The sequence below is a fragment of the Pelecanus crispus genome, chromosome 7, assembly GCF_030463565.1.
Source record: "Pelecanus crispus isolate bPelCri1 chromosome 7, bPelCri1.pri, whole genome shotgun sequence".
In the NCBI taxonomy this organism is placed as follows: domain Eukaryota; kingdom Metazoa; phylum Chordata; class Aves; order Pelecaniformes; family Pelecanidae; genus Pelecanus; species Pelecanus crispus.
The window spans coordinates 20037248-20058842 of NC_134649.1; the positions used below are offsets into that span (position 1 = coordinate 20037248).

Consider the following 21595-nt stretch of genomic DNA (forward strand, 5'->3'; position numbering starts at 1 on the left):
ACAAACTTAAGTCCGAATGAAGCATTAAGGCCAATTTTAGCTGTATTTTTCTGCATATGATGGAAAGCATAACAGTTCTATGCATTTATATTGCTTGCTGGCATTAAAGAGGTTATAAGAGGTCCAAACAAAAAGCAAGCAGCTGTTTGAAGAGAAACTAAAAAATTTTTTCAGTTTAATACCAGACATGTATTCTAATCTTCTAGTTAACTACTGGTTTTGGCTTGCCTTTTTTCTTTAAAAAAACATACATATTTATTACAGGTAGGTACCCTTCATCAATCTTTTGAGTAAACAGCAACTATGTTGTTTTGTTACCTGTTCTTCCAAAAAGAAGTTGCACATTTTTTATTTCCACATCAAACTTGTCATAAGCTTTGTCCATAATCTCCTCTAAAGATGAAAAACTAGAAGCTTGACTACTGCCTTGGTTTATGCTGTTCAGCTAAACACATAAAGGACAAGATAAAGTTAAGTCTAAAACTTACATACACGTGCTATTAATTCTAGTGAAGATGAAAAAGATGATTCATAGGAGTTTATGATTGGCATTTGGACTCTTACAAAGAAGAGATCTTAATTCATCTCATACTTTGCTTACCAAGAGTAAGTAGGGGGTGGAGGGGGTTGTTAATTCTATCAATCCACTTAATCCAAGTTATGCAAAAAGAATTTTTCTTATTAGTTTACAAGTTTATTGCTGGAGTACAACTAAAATAAACATTTAATCATTCAGCTACAATAAAGTTAAATTTTTGTAATCTTTCCATTTCATACGAACAAGGGAATGAACTTTCAAACTCCGAGAGAAAAATTATATTCTCTTTTATTAATAAAAGGCTATCATTCTACAAAAAAGGGAAAAATAGTTCATGTGTTTTACTCTAGAAATGAAAGATAGTAAATGATAAGCTATTACAATCATGATTACAAAATGAAAATGTTTTAGTATGTCAAAGACAACTTAACAGCTCTGAACATTGATCAAATTGCCAACCCAAATTTATTTGGCAAGAAATATAGTAAGTTAAAACACATTCACACAGATGATCATTTTTACCCCCTGAAAACAAGATAGTTTCAGATGACAGGTATGTTAAAAGAAAAGAGTATTTTCTTCCTTTGAACTTATCAGAAAGGTCATTTATATACCTGAAATGTACCAAAGTCCAAAATCAGCAAATCTGATTTTTCATGGTAGAAACCAGTCTGTGGAACCACAAAGTAGGAAGGTTTCAGATTAATCTTCAACTCAAGGACTTTCCGCATTTCAATAATATGAACTAATCCTTAAATAAAAAAGAAGGGACATTAAAATTGAAATGCTATTCACAAGTGAAACATTTGTGCCAGTCAACATACAAAGAGATGCTATCTTTCTGAAAGATAATGCATCTTGAGTAAAGACTTACTTTTCTAACATTCTACTGATTTCTCACTGAATTCAATGCTCCTCCCCACAAAACATCCACTAATCCTCCAAGTCAAAAACTCAAGGAAAACACCCAATCATACTAATTGGCCAGCGATAAAAACATAAGCAAAGTGTTTAGAAAACTATATTGAAACATTCTAAGATGTTCAAGGGTTCACCTCAGGTGAGATTTGTTATTATCTTACCTGTAGCAGTTCTTTCCTTGATTTCTTCCAGCTTCATTAATGTAGCTGATGTTAATCTTTCAAGATCCATTCCCTTACTTGTCTGAAAGAATTCTACCATTGCATTTATTGTTCTCTTTTCAAAAAAAAAAAAAAAAAAAAAAAAAAAAACCAAACAAGAATTATCAATATACACAGAAGTCACTCAGTAAAAACTCAAAAATAGATCTTGACCGAGCAAAGAGAATAACGGCAGAGAAAACAGAATCAGAAAAAGAGGTAAGAGTTTTGGTTACTACTCACTGCATCATATTTGATTTCCACAGGCTGTGATTCAATAGTAAGACTCTGGTCAGCAGTACTATCCTCTGGGTTAACATTAAACTCTATCTTAAGTAGAGAAGACTTGCTATCCCCTATGGAAGCCACAAGAGATGGTACAATGTTTTCTTGTCTCAGGCCTGTAACGTACCAGTTTTCAAGCTTTGCTTCAACCCTAAAGAAGATGAATAGTTAAATATACTTAATTAGAATACAGAACACAGTTCCATCTAGGAAAGACAAGCAAGATGAGAAAGCCTTTGATAAAGCCAAACATGACTAGCTTCACAGGACTAACATACCACATGGTTAAGAAATTGTTACATTAATAAATTGGAAAAGTAAATAGGAGGCAAGCTGTTCACAGCAACACAAGGGTGATATTTTCTACCTTCTGTTACCTGCAAGGTGGACTGAATAGAACTTTCAGTTCACGTTTATTAAGAGAATCAGTTGCAAGAGAAAAGAAAGGCAGAATATTTATGCTACAGGTGAAAAAGAGTAGGAATGTTAACTATTACATATTGATTTGAAAACCAGTTACAGACTTGTTTTGGTGCAAATGGGTATTCTTTACCGACAGCTTCCCTGACAACAGTGTCAAGTGGAGTCAGTACAAAAATGCCTCTGAAAGCAAGCCATGTGAACACCTCCAAACCAGACAAACTTCATCCGTCCTTAGAAGTACATATTAGATACAAAACTGATTTTCAGGTCCTGGGTCTCCACCATTGGAATCCCCGACTCTGGGAGGCAACACAGTTTGGGCATAATCAGTGTCAAAAGCCTGGCTCCATTGAGATAACCTAATTACATTTTTCTAGAAACTTAAAATCAACAAAAATATCTGTTCTACTGTTTCAGTCTTGCCAACTAAGTTGCATGGCATGCATTTACATAAAGTATTCTCAAAGGTCTCTATTTTTGTGCAGCATTCAGGCTGCAGCTTTAATATTCTGCAGAACAGCTTTTAGCAAAAATATTTCAGGAGTCAGCAGCTGAGCTGGTGATCTTATGCATAAAGTCAGAAGATGGAACTGCAAATGAAAGCATGAAAAGTGCACAGACTCATTTCCCAGACACTGAAAATCTTATTCATTGACTGTAAAATCCAATAATTTGTGTTCAATATTTCTGGTGTGCTCTCTCTTAACACACAGGAGGGACTCTGTTTCCTACATGCTGGTTAATTTCCTACACACAACACACAGACGTAGTTTTTTGTTTCTGTAGAAAGTAAGCAACACATTCAGTAGCTTGGCTGGAGTGTGTTAGCCAGACCATTTCACACTGTTTAGGTATAACTTCCCAAAAGTAATATCCAGCACTTCAACATCCAGATTTGAGAAAGAGCTTATTATTGTTTATGAAGACTAACAAGTATTATTCTTTTCTTCATTCCATTCTGCGTTACTCACCAAATTATGTGACAAACTTTTCAGAGCGCCACTGCAGAATGCCCATAAATTTAAAAGTCAATATACAACACAATGCACTACCCAAGAAGAGATGGAAAAAGTTGGGGGGAGGGGAAGAAGATGTTTCTACAAAAAGAAAATACCAGTCCAATTACTTAATGGCTTGTGCTCCTGGGCGCTGTGATATTTTGGTACTCAGATCAATTATCTGTACTTTAAGAGTTTCTGCCACATTCTTGTCTTCTTTAATTGTAAGAGAAGTGCTTAACAGCTTCAGTGTCACAACATGGGCGACATACTAGTGAGAAGGACAGAGAAAACTGAAGTCAGTCATCTTGATATGAATAATTTCTCAGAACTCCTAATTTCAACAAATCTAACGAAATGTGGTATTTAAAGCTATTCCAGTTGACTAAGGTAAGAAACATCCCTATGCAAGAAGTGAAGTATTCTTTCTTTCAACACTTATTAGTCATTTCTTTGGCATAAAACAGTACATTTCAACAACTGCAGAGCAGATACAGTCTGTATCTCTTTGCAGGATTCAGGGAAGTTTTTTTAAACCATGAAAACAAGCATAGCTAAACTACACTCAGTAGAGAGCTAGCAAGATCAACAAACAAAATCATCATAATCCCATCAAATAACTACATTTTAGAAGACATTGCATATATGCCTTTCTTGTTCTTGCTGCTGAATGTCATCTCTCAGCCTTGTCAAGGAAGGGTTTTGGCTTCCTAACACATGTACCATTTTATGACTGTGTCAATCAGCAACTTAAGAATCAAATAATATTTCCTATCTGGATTTGAAGCCTGCACCTTTCCTCAGGGTACTGACAGAGATGAAAGCACCTTTACACTTAATTTGTCCAAATTAAAAATGGAAGTTTTTCTACACAGGTAAGCAAGGAAAGCATGAAACAAGGGAAAAAAAAAGCACCATTACTGGGCACTGTTTGGGCTGTGTCTCTTCTTTGTTGGTAAGAGATGTTTGCTGCTACTCTGCTCTTTTCAATTTGACAGGAACACAAGTTCATACAACAGCACACAGGCCTCCGTGTTGCCACTCAATTCTGAAATTCCCTGTGCGATGCACATGTAAGCTTATAAAAATTAAATTTAACAAAAAAATACAAGGTTGGAAAGTTGGAGTGTTGGGCTGGAGATTGGGGAGGCCTGTTGGGAGAAGAGACAACATCCTCCTTGAAGGAAATAGTCTTAATGTAAGAAGTGCTTCTGAAAGTGATGAGCAACTTAAAGCAGAACCACAGTCATATAAAGATTTGAAACAATGATGTAATAGCACTCACAGAAAATAAGTGTACTGAGAGAAACCTTACCATTTAATTTTCCTAGCTGTCTACTTTCTAGCTTTCTTCCTATAAGCCCTCTCAAGAATACTATACCTGTGAAGTTTTATCTTTTATTCCTTTGCTTAATAAGCCAAAAAAAAAAAAAAATCTGTAACAAAAAAGTGGTTTTAATTTTATGCTTTCCTTTGTGTAGTAGAAAAAAAGAACTACAACTGAAATCTCCTATTATTAATCATTAGGACAAACATTTTAATAGAAACATAACATAATCCTCCTAACAAAAGCATCCCTGATTATAAACATTGGGTCCAGCATGTAATTATTTCCTGCTTACATTCACCTTCATATAAAAAACTATTCCATTATCAGAATCAAACTGACTTTGGATTTAAAGGGGAAAAAAAAAAACCACGACAAAAAACACAAACAAAAAAACCCCAAAAGAAACGAAAAAGACCACACAGACTACTTTAGTTCTCACCACAACAGGTAGCAAGAAATAGATGCAATAAAAAAAGATCCCATGTTAGCTTTCTCCATTTACATTTAGCTTTTTCAATTTTCTTCCGAGTAGCAAATAGGCATCTATCAGCCAGTTTCTGTTACTTCTAAATCACTCCAGATTAGGGTTGTGCACAAGGCAGAACACCACCAAAGAAAACATTAGCCATTCTTTGTGTTTTCTGCATAATTTTTTTTTTTTAATCTTCTTTGTACATTCAACATAGATTTGACTTGCACTGACACACATTCTACTGCTTATCTTAAAGCTAACATGCACAAGAAAAGTTTTTTTGTTTGGTTGGTTTTTGTGGGGTTTTTTGTTGTGGTGGTTTTGTTGTGGCTTTGGTTTTTAAACCATCCTCATAAGAAGCTGCTTACCTGCTTTGGTAAGGAAAGGTGATGGGAGCTGTCACTATATCCAATAGCAGTAAAAAGCTTAGCTTTCTCTTCTGGTGTCATTAGTTCATCAATAGCTAAAAACCAAAAACCCACAAAAACTTGCACTTCAACTAGTAACAATAAGTGTCTTTCCCCCCATTTGTTTTCTACTGTATTAAGTTCTGCTGACACATTTGATTCTTCATATTGCACTAAGTTCCATATTGTAAAATAATTTACACAGAAGCAGTCTTCATATATGGCATTACATATGTAGCACAGAAATCAATAAAACTTACACTACAAGAGTACCCATAATTCTCAATGATGAAAATAGGTTTGAGGAGTACTATTAGAACAAATCTCTGGTCCAGACGGCAAATCACCAGAATAGAGTATTCCAATCATCGCCTATTAGACTACAGCTTTAAGTTCAATACTCTTCTCCCTACCAAGGTTCTGAAATGCTTATGGGCATTTCAGAAGTATGCCTTATTAGCCAGCTCAATATTCATTAACAGTAAGCAATACTATAAAATGGATCCATACTGCATCGCACTGTTGATGCCATACTCTCTCCTCCTGCATAGTAGGAAGCAAAACATACTATAACTTTCTCCTTAATGTATACAAAAAACTTGAAGTCTCTATAGAAGTTAGTGCATTATAGTCTACACCTACTTTCAGGAACAGGTGATTCTTCATCTTCCTTTTTCCTCGATTCTCTTTTACCCCAAAAACCACCAAACCATCCTCCACTTTTTTTTTCTACTTCAGTGGTTTTCTTCTTCAGTAGTTTTTGTCCTGATCTTATTGTCTGCAAACCAGACATTAAAATATATAATTAAGAGAATTACTATATATTTTGTTTTTCTGTAAATAATGCATGTATGTATGTAGAACAGACATTTAACTGATGGACAGCCATATCACTTCGCAAGGAATTAAGAGCACTTTGACTCACCACACAGAAACAAAAAGAGGATCAGGGTGGGCAGCATATATATATGTGTGTGTGCGCATGCATGCATGTGTGTGGAAACAAGCACGTTACTTTTACTTTGGACAGCCTTTTCCTACACATTTCACCATCATTTAGACTACAAAAAGGCAGGAACCACATGAAAAGACAGTATTTAAGAGGATACAAGAAGCAATTACATTCCTTAAATCTAGTAGTAACAAACCTGAAGACTGATCCTGTACCATTACATGTATTTAATGTACTCAGGCTTTCACTTTGCATTTTAAAAATCAAGGTCTGACCACAACCATCTCAAAAATAAGAAACATCATTATTATTTTTTCATCTTCATTTTACATACATTCCAGATGTGAAGACAAACACTGAGGCCATGTTGGCATGAACAGTAATTATATCATGCAACTACAGAGGTTAATTTTCATGTTAGGAAAATATCTACCAATAGCATGCTTCTCACAAGACAACTATTCTGAGCTTGTCCTCAGTGTGCTAGGTGGTTTTGATCTCAACTGCAGATACAACACTTTTCATAATGTTATAATATGCAACTCCTTGTTAAGTGTCACAACTGATTTCCAAAATAAAATACAGCTAGAGGCTTCATCTACCTTTTAACAATTCTCTCAGAGTTGTCTTTTAATTAGATTGGCTGTCCTCTAAAAAGAGAGTATCTAAAGGTGTAGGTAGGATGGGAACAGCTGTACATGTTTGATCTTGAACAGCTGCAGAACCGGTTTTGAAATAACAGAAGTCAAAAGAAGAAAAGAATCATTAAATTATTACCCCGAGAAAATTGCCTAAATGGTACAAAAAGGGTAGCAGTAACACTATGCACACACACACTGGTAGGTTTTTGGAAGTGGTTTCCAATTTGGAAATCGATTTACTCTTGCCCTGGAAGGATAGGAAACTTGCCTTCCCACCTCCCTGTCTTACAATACTCATCAGCACAAATTTTTTCAAGACACTATCATGACAAAACCATCCTATTTGAAGTTTTACAGTGTTATTGAACAAAAATTATTTCTTACCTCAACTTGTGCTTGTTGTCTTGCTAAGATGATATTGAAGACATCAAGCTTTCTTTCTAGGTCCTGTAAAAACATATGGTGAAATCATTTGCCTCTAAAACAGATTTAGGAAAGGCTCACCACCACAAATTGTCTACCAGCTCCTTCATATTTACACTTCAATTCCTTTATAGACCTGCTCCTTTCTTTCAAGGGTATACCACCCGCAGAAGTTCACTAGAAGATGAAACCTGATGTTAGGCAGTCTAATTATTTTTTTTTAAATAGATTAATCTTGCACTTCATTAAATGCATCCAAGTTCATTAATCCGCAACCAAAAAGGGTTTATTTAAATGGCACTTTACTAGTATTTTCTTTCTTTCCACAACAGGTGACACCGAACTTCAGATTAAAATAGTATTTCCACAGAACTCTTGTGCTCTTGTAAAACTACCAACCTTGATTACTGTCATGTATATTTAAAGAATTATTTAATAAAGGGACCAAAACATACTTTCTGCAAAGAGAAAACACACATACCTGAATTTGCCTCTGTGTTTCTTCTGACAGTTTACTCTGTGTCAGCTTGTTCTTGTACATATTTTTGTAACTCTTCAGAAGCTGCCTATGTTGTTTTATGTAACTCCACGACCACATTCGAGTATGTCTTTTGACGTGAACCTCAAGAACACTGTTACCTGCATATTTCCACCTACAATAATTCCACACTTGTGAGCAACTTCCCATTTCATTTGTGTATTACAACTTAAAAGTTGCAGTTGTAGTTTATTAATATGCAAGCACTTTGTTTACTGCTTGTCATTTCAGTAGCATTGTTTATAAAAATTTTAATGGTTTCAACATCACTTCTGAAAAATGGACTGAGAGCTTATGCTTAATGCCTGAAGAACTATAAATCCACATTCTCTATTGACTTTTGCATGTTTGCAAATTTGGGCTGTAACAGCACTAAGTACACTTATGCACTTTGATAATCAGCATCAGTTAGTACTTAGAAAAAATCTACAAAAATGTCTATCAGCTCAAAACTTTAAAATTACAGTTGCCATACATGTTTCCCTTGCAATACGTTTGCTAATTCTTTTCTTTAGTCTTTCTAAAATCATATTCTAACTTCTAGAGAGACCATCAGCATTTTGTTCAGAGATTTTGGGGACCAGGGTTAGCTTTGCAAGTCAGATTTTCATCACTTGATTCTTTCACATGTTCTCTTCTGCAAGCCTTTTCTACTTGGCTAAGCCAAGCTCTGTGAAAGTCATAATGACATATGCAATCTACTTTTAAAGCTACATTTAACCACAAAAGGAAAATGAAGAGACTGGAGATGGATTCCAGCATCTCCCAAAGAATGCATGAACATACAGAGCTTACCATTGTCTGGCATTTTTATGGAGAGATACATTTGGCCTAAATCTTCTGTACGGTGCATTGCGAACCATGTAATCAATGGACTCCAGAAGGTCTATCATGCTGAGGTACTAAACACAGAAAACCAAGTTTTTTAGCAGAGGTTCAGATTTTGTTGCACACAGTGCTTATAGTACATGTACACCATGGTCCTCCTCACTACTCCCAAAACTATATAGAAATTTAAGCCTTTCAATTTTCATTGGTGTGTAGAAGTGGACCAACTATACCCATTACTCTCAAAGGACACCACCATATGAACTTCTGGTTTCCCTGAAGAACAAAAATGATTTGTACTTCTGTTAGCCTGCTCAGCACAAAGTCTCAGGCTTCCTCAAACCAACTGTATTCTCTTCATTTGCCAAAACACAGTTCCCCCAATTTTAGAACTGTGTTTACATTAGTTAACCTTATTGGTACCATTCTGAACTCAGATTATACACTGACATCTGTAAGAGCCAAAAAGCTATCTAGCAAACTAACTGTAAATTATCACTGAATAAATGAAAACACTAACATTGCTGGGGAGCTATCTAAATGAGTTCCTTGACACTTCAGCAGGCTTTGTTGCCAAAGCCAGTATACTCCATTCATTCCCACCCTTGCTTGTATCTTGGCATCTCTGCCGTTATAATGTTGGCTTATAGTTTTATAAGATAAGGGCTACTCATAAGAATGACTCCATCCTCTATGCGAAAGGAATGCTATTGGAAGGGCTGAATACAGATCAGATGGTCCCCAGAGGGTCCACAGATAACAAGGTCAGAGCATCAGGATCTAGCACCAGGAAGTGACTGTTACACAAAGGGAAAATGATCCTACGCTTTTCCCACAGTTACTGCTAAACAGTTTAGACAGTCTACTTGCATATAAGCAGAAAGTTCCCAAAGAAGAATGTTTTCCAACCAAAAAAAAAAATCCTACAGTTCATCACAAGCTCTGAAATAGGTGGTAACCGACACCAAGCCAACTTACCTGTGGCTTAGTGAATTCAATGACGATTCTCTGCACTTCTACATTACAATCAAGCTTGGGAGTTTTTAGTTCTACTTCTGCATATGGGTTGATATACAGTCTTGCAGAGGCTGATACTGGTCTAAAAACTTAAAGATAAAAAAGTTGAGATTAATTTTATGTTTACAATGAAAGTATGGGGAGTGATCTTAAAGTACTTATTTCCACTGCCTGATATAGCAACCACTTTGTACTGATAATGTGTATGCTCCAGACCCACAGAACCAGGATGCAATTTTTACCAAAAATTAAGATAGCCCAGCAGTAGTCAAAGAGCATACAAGCATTAATATGTTCTACTATGTTTAGGGTTTTTTTTTTTTAAATAAAGTTAGTATGGGCATGCCTGCATGATCAGGTCAGGCTGTTGTATATTAACATGCTCAGAACAGTTTATATTCACTCATTCCTAGCTTACTTACTATACTGGTAGTCCTGAGGCTGGTTACCACTACATGGAATTCCTCTTTTCAGCTGATCCTGTAAAGGAATACGATACCATCTAGCAATCGTTGAAGAGCATTACTTGTTTACAGTTCTCTAAGCTTTGAGCAGACCAACTTAAGTTCACACGCAAGGGCCTCCTCCCCCTAAATGGGAAAGCTAATATAGCACAAGCACTTAAGAGTGAAGGATTTAAATACACCAGATTAAAAAGAGTTCTAAGTTTCTCATGTCAAGTGGAAGGTTAGTACAGTTTTCATTCAACTTCTGTCTAAATATTGCAATAACAACTAATGTGTGTTTATTTAGAAATATACAGCTCGTGTACACTCAAACATGTAACACAACAGATCAAGCATTTGTTTTTAAACTCCTTGAAGGTACTAGGAGTACCTATTCACATTCTACCCCTCCTCATTTTTAGCACATAAGGAGGCCACTAGAGCCAGCTGAACATGAGCCAGCAGTGTGCCCAGGTGGCCAAGAAGGCCAACAGCATCCTGGCTTGTAGCAGGAATAGTGTGGCCAGCAGGAGCAGGGAGGTGATTGTGTCCCTGTACTCAGCACTGGTGAGGCCACACCTGCAATACTGTGTCCAGTTTTGGGCCCCTCAATACAAGAAAGACAGTGAGGTGCTGGAGTGCATCCAGAGAAGGGCAACGAAGCTGGTGAAGGGTCTGGAGCACAGGTCTTATGAGGAGCGGCTGAGGGAACTGGGGTTGTTTAGTCTGGAGAAGAGGAGGCTGAAGGGAGACCTTATCGCTCTCTACAGCTGCCTGAAAGGAGGTTGTAGTGAGGTGGGTGTTGGTCTCTTCTCCCAAGTAGTCAGTGAAAGGACAAGAGGAAATGGGCTCAGGCTGCGTCAGCGGAGATTTAGATTGGATATTAGGAAAAAATTTCTTCACGGAAAAGGTAGTCAAGCATTGGAACAGGCTGCCCAGAGAGGTGGTGGAGTCACCATCCCTGGAAGCGTTCAAAAAACAGGTAGATGTAGCACTCTGGGACATGGTTTAGCGGACATGGTGGTGTTGGGTTGATGGTTGGACTCATGATCTTAGAGGTCCTTTCCAACCTTAATGATTCCTAGTTTTACTTTCATTAAAAAATAATCCAGCCACCAAGCCAGGAAACATGAAATTATTACTCTGCCCTTAATTGGTTTAGTGGTGGACTTGGTAATGTTAGGTTAATGGTTGGACTGGATGATCTTAAAGGTCTTTTCCAACCTAAATGATTCTATGATTCTGTGATTCTGGTATTCTGCAGGTATGAGAGGAATTAAAGATGGAAAGAACTCAGGAAAATAACAGAACAGCCTAAGAGGCCTGAGAAATATCATGCTAGAACAGAGTCTTAATTCAAAATTAGGTCTGTCTGATGCTATAATTCTTCAGCAATCTATTGAGAATGCTATATTCGCACCCAAACATTTTACCTAGTTTCAGAATTGCAATGGCACAATCAGTTAAAGCAGAAGGCCTGCTTTTAGGAAGATGTACATATTAGCTATTACATGAAGGCAGATGAAGTGCTAGTTCCCGTTATATTTTAGAAAGGCTATCAACATTAAGAGTTGTTTTTACAAGAACAATATTTTGCAACTACAAATTTCTTCAACCTAATCCTTTTCCCAGTTCCTTATTTAAAAACTGGTTTGTATTTTATAAAAGGCATACTTTCTCATTAAAAATATTTGTATTTCAACCCATTTCCTGTCTGCTAATCTATACGAATAAAAGCTAAATTTCAATGACATTAAGCATAAAACAGCTAATCTGACAACCAGCCATATACTTGTGTTATTTAAGTACGAAGACTGTTGTATGAAAGTAACAGAGTGCTACAGATTACACAGCTTATTCTTACTACAACATAGACCAATTAGCTACTATGATAAATCTGATTTCCTGATAACACTGCTTAAAATTAAGACCAAAACAGCCTGTCTGGATGGAAGATCTAGCTTTCCAGGAAACAACCTACATTAAAAATTACATATAAAATATATTCAAGTATTTAATACAGATAATGTTACTAAACAAGACATCTTATTTGCTATTTGTTCAGTTCCTGCATTCGTTTTAAAATTCTGAAGCAGAGAGGACTTAACAAGTGAGAGAGAAGATTGACACAAGTAATTTTATGCCCATGATGAATTCCTTCTTTCCCTGTGCTTCTTCAAATATTCTCAGATGTGTTCCAATCTTATTCCTGCTATCCCTCTCTTCCCTTTTTAGGCACAAGAACACAAAGACGACTAATCACAATTGACAAATTCAAACTAAAAGAAGTCATCAAACAGTCAAAAGATGCAAAAAAATCCAAATAATGGAGATGATGCCAGTATGCAAAGTGATACTAGTATACAGTGCCAAAATTGCTAAGGATTTCAAGAACTGGAAAAACTGCAAGTGGTGAGATGCTTCAAGTTAATAGGTGGTTAGAATACTGGATGCTGTCTGCTACACTGAAATTGCTCTGCCTCAGCGCTCAAAGAAACGTTTACATGCAGGACATGCCACAAGCTTTGGAAACAGGCAACTCCATTTTACAGTCATGAAGGGAAAAATTTCCAATTCTTTCAGAAAGAACCTGTTAAAAACTTGCTTCATGATGGTACAGAAAGTGGTACGTCCCGATACATAAAACCTAAGTTCAACAAAAACCACACCAGCATCTTCACTTGCAGCTTAGTTAATAGTAAGCTGAAGTGTCCTTGAAAAGGACTGAGATCTAAGCTGCCAGACAGCATCAGGTAAGCCCACAAAGCCATCTGTCCACAAGCATGTCAAGCACTGATTCATAAAGGTTCTTTCTGACTGTGCTGGAATGACACATTTGAAGAACTAAGACTTTTGCTACTGTCAATTCAAACTGTGTATTGGTTTGCGTTTACACTTCATTTCAGACTGAGATACAACAGAGAAGACTTCCATAGCTAAAGTAACTTGACTATTATTAAAAATATGTAAGCATTTCTGCTGAATCAAAAAGGCAGAAGTGGAAGTGCTCTGAGGAAGTTTAGCTCTTTAAAGAGCAAAGCAAGAGACTGTAGACAGGAAGAGAAATCAACATATTCACAAGATCTTCTACATACAGTGAATTCACACCCCAATCTTGAGACAATAAACAGTGCCCTATGAAGGGAACCAGAACAAAAATAAAAGGACCTAGGTTTCAAGTTCTACATAACAGACAAGATTCAAAGAACATTAAATGACTGGCTGGTTTTAAACACTTCACAGTTTTGATTCAACCTTCCATACCAGTACCCAGCTCACCAGATTAATTGTATATTTTGTTAAGGAGAAAATAAAATAAAATAAAGATACCTGTAAAAGCTGAGCACAAAAAAAAAGGAAACAAGTAGTATTGTACAAGGACACACAGAACACCTGTATAACCTTTATAAACATAATGGGTCAAAAGTGTCCCATTTTTGCACAGAGAGCACTCACACCAGAAATAGAATGCAGATACACAGAAAACATACACTGCACATCTGATCTTCTCCACAGTAAAATGAAATAAGATTCAGACAAACTAACAACAGTAATCACATGTCCGCTACTGCAAGCAAAGTAACTTGTTTTCATAATCCATTCTAAAGTTTACTTGCAGAATCTAAGATATTCAGTAATGTACTACCTAAAAGCTCACTAGAACAACTGTTTCTCATTACCTAAAATTGAGCTCTTTTAATCACATGAATGAAGTGGCCGTATGAAATAAACTTAGTAGTAATAGTGCTTTTGCAACTCAGAAGTCCTCAGCTGTTGTACAGAAAGAGGATGTGTGCCCTCAGCCACAATTTATGTCTATATAACTGCTCTATTCTATTCATGCTGCCAAAGTTCCCAGTTCCTCTTCTGGGAAAGTAAGACTTAGAAGATAACACAGCAATGAAATGAAAGCAAAACAAGTACTTCACACACTTACAATATTAGAAGTTGCAGTATTCCACTACTCATCTAGCTAACAGCAACTCAAAACATGAATGAATCAGGAAAAAAACCTAGACATAGCCTCCAGGAAGCCTACACACACAAATTTGATTTTATTCTTTCCCTCTAATTACCATTTTAAGATATCTGCCTCTCGTTCTGTCTTAATTTACCCTCACTGCCCTCATGGTGCCTTTCATCTTCTGCACTGAAACACCATCATCTATTTCTCTAGTCTCTACACCACCTGAGCTAGCTTCACCAAGTTGGAGAAAAGTATTTCCAGCATCATCTTTTCCATAGTCTACCTTGATTATGTTCCACCTAACCTAATTTTCAAAAGTCTTCACTGTTTAGTCCTACTGTGCATTCCACACTTAAAGCTGTGACCCATCTTCTGTCTGTCAAGCATAGCGTACTCATTCACCCATCCATGCAACTTATTCTACCAAAGCTCTTCAAAATTTTGACAAAGCTACTTTCCATAATAAGGGTTGCTACCTTAAAGGAACCACTACATTAGCCCCTCTGCAATTTTTTGTTTCTTTATTTAAGTCTGACAATGGATACCTACCTACCTAAGTTTTGGTTTATTAAGAAAAAAAAAAAAAAAAAAACTTTTTGTTTTAACATCTTGTTCTTCTATCTGGTTAATTTCAGCCATGCAGCTTAGGTAATCTGGATAACATGACAAATTCCTGTTCTGATAAAAATCTAATATCTGAATTTTTATTAATGCCAGTAGAACATGATTTTACAGACACAGTTTCTGACCATTTCTAAAACCTATAGGGGTTCATAAGATATGAAATTCACAAAAAAAATGTTAGCTATCAATGGTGCAATGGATTAACATATGACCCTGGTATCAGAATACAGTTGACCAGAAGTGTGAGGGGTGGGGTGGAAATTAGTATGGTATAGTTTTGAATACTACAACAGCTACAGAATATAGCACTGTTTAATGCATTTTCTTCTACGTTACCAGTATTTGTTCGCGGGAGCCATGATAATACATTTTGCTGTGTACATTCCAATAAGCACTGAGGCTGTCCAGGCACAGAAGCTGCAGAGGAAAGAAAACATTCAACAGATTCTATACTCAGTATTCAACCCATTCTATGAACTTAGCTTTCCATTTGTGAAAACAGAAAACAAATGAAAGCAGACTAGACAGCAAATCCACCTTTAGCACCGAGACGCATTTAGTCTTATAATACTATTTTTGAAGTGAAAATTGAATTGCTAAAAAGCAAGGTGTTCAAGCACACAAGTTCATGCACATCTGTTAAATAAGACTCTGGATTGCAGGGGCATGGGTGCACAAAACCAACATTTGGCCTAATAAAGGAGCCAGGACTATTAAACCATTCTTATATCATTCCTATAATTTCTTAGATCTTTGCATACTTCTTTCAGCACAGGATTGGAGGGCAAGGAGAACAGAGAGACTGCTTAGCTACCAGAATCCCAATTATGTCAGGCATACAAACTAGAGTAGGAAATGGCAATTTGACAACCTATTTGAAATCACAGTTACCATGCAGACTTGCTGTATAATACATTTAATGAGGGGATCAATGTTTGCATTTAAGGGAAATTATTTAAACCATGGAGTTGAAAGTTATGCCTTACATAAAACCAGTTATTTGTGCTCTACTTCTGTTTAAACACACAGCAAAATTAAGGAAGATAGGAGAATTCACAAACAATTTTTCCAATTTTTATTTAGAACGCCAGATTATTTCTCTCCATGATCAGTTGCTCTCTTCACTTGTACAGGAAAAAAAAAACCCAACACATTACCTTGTATATTATTTTTGCAGCTTCGTTCAGAATAGAAGGTGTCCAGTTCTCATTTGTTGTCTAAAAGTTCAAAGTGATAAAAGTCATTCTGTGCATCTTATTTAACACATTTGCAGTTATATCCTATACTTTCAAGGACGTAATGCATCATTTTGGTGCTACCTGATTAGAGAAGCCAGTTTGTCTAGACTGTATATGCACAAGTCAAAATCCAATATAAAATTTGTCAGTTTATTTTGATTTTCAACTCCTTATCCTACCCATAAAATCCTTAACATCTAAGGAAAACAGGGGTCAGCTGAGATTTTCTCCCCCCATTTCTCAAAAGGCCTGGCAAATACCACATTCTTTATCATCATGATGTAACGTTTGGCCTAATTTATTTATTAGGCCTGGAAAATAACCTGCCCTATGAAAGTAAACATATTCAGGTTTAAAAACCACTTTGATCATAAGAACAAATCACTAGTCTCAGAAAGTGTGATGTTCCTCAATCGTCTTTCCCTTCTGCTTGCACAAACTTCAAGTACTATTTACATGAATAAAAGATTCTCTTTGCTTCCAGCTGTATGTGTATTTTCATTATAGCGTCTTAGTAAGTTACTTTTCCTTTCTGCTACTCCAAAGACAAGTAAATCAAAACCAGAAGAACACGCATGCACACACACATTACCAGTAAACTAAGCTCGCCCAATGTCATTCCCAAGGAAATTGGACACTGTGGATCTGTGATCTACAAAAATAGAAAAATAACAGCTATTTACTTTTCTTGCTGCAAACAGAGATGCATCATTTAATTAAAGTTGACTAAAATCCTAGGCTATTTTGAGGATCTTCCTTTGCTTAACTATTCTAGCTGACACATTCCTGGAATCCCCTAAGTTGGGCCAAAACTAATATGGTTGTAGTGTAAAGACTTAGGACTTCAGGCTGAAAATGTCCTTTTGGCTTCCGAAATCTTCATACAGGAAAGAACTAAGAACTACAGAGTGCCACATCTCAGTCAGCTATATTATTTTGCTACTTCCATTCCTCCCACCTTTTTAAATTTAGTGTCTCTGAAAATAGTCCCAAAATAGGTTTGAGAAATACTCTATATCCAATACTTCTATTTTACATTCATTTATCTCACCACAAACTGCTTTATCATTTTCCTAAAGGAATCTGGAAGCAGGCCAGAATAATCCTAGTTTGGTTCATATAAACATTCTCATTTATCAATTCAGTGTTTTCAGCTATTTGCCTTCTGACTTAGCTGTACCCCACCAGTTTCTGCCATTCTGGACTATGCCCAGGACACTGAAAAATCCTGTACATCAGCTGCACACACTAACACATGATAAACAGCCACCATCCACATTTAGTGAGCAAGGCACCACTGGAAACAGCAAAAGAGAGAATATCTATTTCACATATCCAAAAATATTTCTGGCTTTCAGTCATATCTGGGGTACTTTACTTGAAGGGGTGCAGCAGAAACCACAGCAACTTTTTCAAGGTGGCAGAGAACAGTTTCTCTCTATAGACTAGACAAGCATGACTGCACTGGAGTCCAGTTTAAAATGAAGAGAATATGTTCCAGATACTTACATCATCTTCGTATTTAACATGAATGCCTGTGATTTTGACTTGCACATTTTTTATAACTTGCGTTGCAAGCTTTTCTAAGAAAGTATCTTTCTTCTCCTCCTTTGGTTTGTCTAAAACAATTAATTTAAACAAAGTCAGCATTCAGTGTAGTAGTTGCATCTTGAGTTTAACCACACCAACAGCTATACTAATGTAAATTTACTCTATCATGGATACTTAACATTTAAGTTTTCACTTATTCAGATTACATTATTTGCATTTTTTTCTTTTTCTGTACATCCACATTCTGAAGATGTGCACAACACAACCATAAGAAAATTTAAGGCTAAGTTTCAGTCAAAATTATTTAGCTTACAGCAAGTTCTTGCTTAATATACTTCTCCCCACTCCTTCCAAGGTAAAAGGTTCTCTCGAGAGTCCCTCAGCAATTAACTATGGGTTTCAACAAGCAAATAGGTAAGATGGTGTAATTTAGCAGAAAATACCCTTGAATAATCAGGTGAAGATGATACTTCCACAACAAGAGACCAGCCCATTACAGCCTTTCATACAACACTGCCTGAGAATGTTAAAAAGCTGGCATACCATAAATGAAAATGAACAGTTACTCTGAAATATTCTCTTTCTTCTGGACTGGACTTACATTGCAACCATTCAAGCTAGGTCCATGTCAGACTTCGCTATGCCATGTAGTGATACTTGAACATATGCTGAACAAGATAGGGTAGCAGAAGTTGCATACCCACAGAAGTTCAGCATTTCACCCAAGACAAAGGTACGCATGCCAAGGCGACAGGGAATATTTACAATCCCTCATTATTTAATGACATAACTCTACAAACATTATTTCAGGCTGAGCATCTTAACACTTTACCTAAAATAAGGCTAGATGAGCTGCTTGTTCTCTAGCTATCTTTACAGACTACCTTGTCTTATTTGGTATCCACCTTACAAAGTGGCTATCCCAGTGAAAGCCACTAATCAACCTATCAAGCTTGTACATTTTTGTTGAAAGTGCTACAGATGGCTCAAGTTGAAGAAACAGTCAGGGCTATCCAAGTAGAGAGAAATAAGGACGACAGGTTTTGACTAAGTTTAGGGTTGCACTCCGAGTTTGACTTCTCAGCTTACTTTAACTGTTTGTAACTTTTTAAATATGCAATGCATGCTGAACACTACAAACATACAACTTTGCACATCTTGCTATAAGAATTTGGGGGTTTTTTTAAGCTCTAAGAGAGGTTCAAGGAGATTCCTTTAAAAATTAAGAGACTTCGCTATTGAACATAATATAACACTATTTTAGCCAAGAGCGCTTGATTTCAAGTAAAAACATTAGTCAGGAACTCAGAAGAAACCAAAACATTATACCACTTTTACATGCAACGCGCATTTCCTCCTATTAATCATTTCTTCACAACTCCCACTCCCTATTAACAGAAACCAACACAATACTGATTTAAAAAAAAAAACAAAGGCAGAAGAGCTTATCGAAGCTTCATGACATTCAAGTGCAAGCAGGCAACCCGTTAACATTTTTCCTGCCAGATGCAGCTACCAGCAGCAATAAAAGTTTGATACCTTACAAAGTTTATCTAGGGTCCCCACAAAGTTTTTACTCCAATTGCAAGTCTATGCTGCAGCTTCCTCCAAGATCAAATATATAACAATACAACCACATGGGAAACGGTTACTCGTTCTTAGTCACATGCTAATACTGAAGACCTGCATGGTTTGGTAATTATGGACAATGATTATCCTCTTGGGGAAAAACATCAATTTCATTGCTGTCAAAATATCAGTCATTAACACTATGCTAGCTATTTAGAACAAAAATTAAAAGGTGCTGAAAAAGACTGTTTACTGCTATACCATCAGTATAGTATCAGATTTACTTCACATAGCTGTTACTGGAATACCGTAAAAGTTAGGCGAACAGATATCTCCTCCACATGCAGTTTTTCCAACTGTCACAGTGAAGTGCCACTAATCAGCCTCCCAAATGTGTACATTTTTGTTGTGAATGCTACAGATAGCTCAAGTTGAAGAAACAGGCACAGCTATCCAAGTAGAGAGAAACAATGACTCTCTTCAGTCTCACTGGATCCAGAGAATGGATAAACAGCAAAAAAAGAACTCTCCAATTTACAGCCTCTCTTTCAAACGGGGGGGGGGGGGGGGGGGGGGGGGAGGTATCAGTGGATGTATATCCAAGACTAAAACTAATCCAAACAGAAAAGAAAAAACAACTCTTTAAAAAAGTTAAAAGCCATAACTTTTACCTACCTTTTGAGTGATCATGACCTTTAAAGGGTCTCTTAAAATGCTTTTTATACTTTTTACGCTTACGTCCTTTTTCAGTGCAAGCAATTTTTTGGGAAAAGGATAAAATTCAAGTTAGTAAAGCAGAAATGTAAGAAAGCATAAGAAAAGATGGAAGGAAGTTTAGCTTGTCTTAAAACAGAATGCCATAGTAAGGTCTCATTAAAAGCTTTTAAAGAATTTCAAATCTGTTAAACAAGCAATCAGCTACTTCTCATAGTACAGAGCCTTATTTTTCTAATTTATGCATACCTAAATTCACTTTCAGGGAAGCAAAAACACCTTGCTTCCCCCCTGCCTTTTGGGGGGGTGGCGGGGGAATCATTGCAGTTCAAAGCCCAAGTAAACTAAGCAGCCAGTAAAATCTTTAGATTAAGTACCCAAATTTCTACTGGATCAATGGTCCTGCCAATTGTAAGGTCAAGGCATTTAATTCAACTTTCATGTATTCCTTATGTAGCGTCTCAAGAGTTCAAGAAATTACAAATAATCACCAGGCTTCTCAGCAAATACATACCCAGACTTCTTCATGACTGCATTGCGTAACATAATTCCAGATTAGTTATGTACAAAAGAGAGCCAAAACCAGAGCCGTGACTGCTTATTAGAAGCCCTGGTGAGTAAGTTTTTCTGTAATCCAAGTGTTTGGCGTTGTTTTTTTTTTTTTTTAATAACCTCAGGCAAAGGCATAATTGTCAGGGGGAAAAAAAAAAAAAACACCAAACATGGAAGTTTAAATATAGAATAAGCTTCTACCATACAAGGGCATAACTTCCAAGATATTTGAGATGTAGTCCAAAGAGCACTTTTCAATATTGATTCTCATGCTAATCAACAGTATGGTCTGAAAGTGGTCTGAAAGAACGATACCAGTAACTGCAAAAATGGCATGCAAAAATGATGACTCTTTAAAAGCTTTATATGAAATTAAATGATTATTTACACACAAATTATGACCCACACAATCACAACCATTTAATGAATTAAATTAATGCTCATATTTTTCCACATTTCTAAGAAAACCAGTTGCATTGTTTCTTTCCCCTCTCCGGCCATATGGAGGAAAAGAACTTCACAATAGGGCTGCCTCTGCTTAACTTTAAGACGTTATAGCATGAGAAGGGTGTATCCCACTGAAGCAAGAAGAAAGCAAGTGCAACAGTGTATTTAACTCCAGGGAACAACTTTATGTTATTTGCATGCTTGTTCAAACAAAGGAAGAGAAAGTGCCTGCCAAGATTTCAACCTGTCTTGCAGGTGAGGTGATCAACAATGTTTTCTTTTGGGTAGTTCCTTTTAACTGTACAGGCAAGTCTCTGTAAATGACACTTTAAAAAGACAGCTTCCTTCACTTACTATTGAATTTGTAGTTCTCAGGCTTTCACTCCCATGTATGACAAAACCAAGGCAACATGATTTTCCTCTTGACTACCTCCATCCATTACTACATAGAAACTAAATGTGTGATTTTAAGTTCATTCTAAATCTGTGCTCAGATAAAAGACCGCTAAGTAAT

General features: G+C 36.5%; 1 protein-coding gene across 7 annotated transcripts in view; it reads right to left on the reverse strand.

Moving 5' to 3' along the window:
- The window catches only part of VPS13C (vacuolar protein sorting 13 homolog C), a 104314-nt gene that overhangs the window by 72526 nt on the left and 10193 nt on the right, over positions 1-21595 (reverse strand). For 5 of the 7 annotated variants that reach the window (XM_075713528.1, XM_075713529.1, XM_075713530.1 and 2 more), the window contains exons 6-21: positions 17758-17867; positions 16841-16900; positions 16168-16227; positions 15347-15427; positions 10396-10453; positions 9935-10062; positions 8924-9030; positions 8072-8243; positions 7552-7614; positions 6217-6352; positions 5536-5630; positions 3494-3636; positions 1903-2095; positions 1621-1735; positions 1153-1289; positions 319-445 (exon numbers count right to left, since the gene is read on the reverse strand). In XM_075713528.1, coding sequence (XP_075569643.1) covers positions 319-445; positions 1153-1289; positions 1621-1735; positions 1903-2095; positions 3494-3636; positions 5536-5630; positions 6217-6352; positions 7552-7614; positions 8072-8243; positions 8924-9030; positions 9935-10062; positions 10396-10453; positions 15347-15427; positions 16168-16227; positions 16841-16900; positions 17758-17867 — 1785 coding nt within the window. Of the gene's footprint in view, positions 1-318; positions 446-1152; positions 1290-1620; positions 1736-1902; positions 2096-3493; positions 3637-5535; positions 5631-6216; positions 6353-7551; positions 7615-8071; positions 8244-8923; positions 9031-9934; positions 10063-10395; positions 10454-15346; positions 15428-16167; positions 16228-16840; positions 16901-17757; positions 17868-20043; positions 20110-21595 lie in introns of those variants that run through there. The other 2 variants (XM_075713527.1, XM_075713531.1) reach the window with 2 other exon arrangements.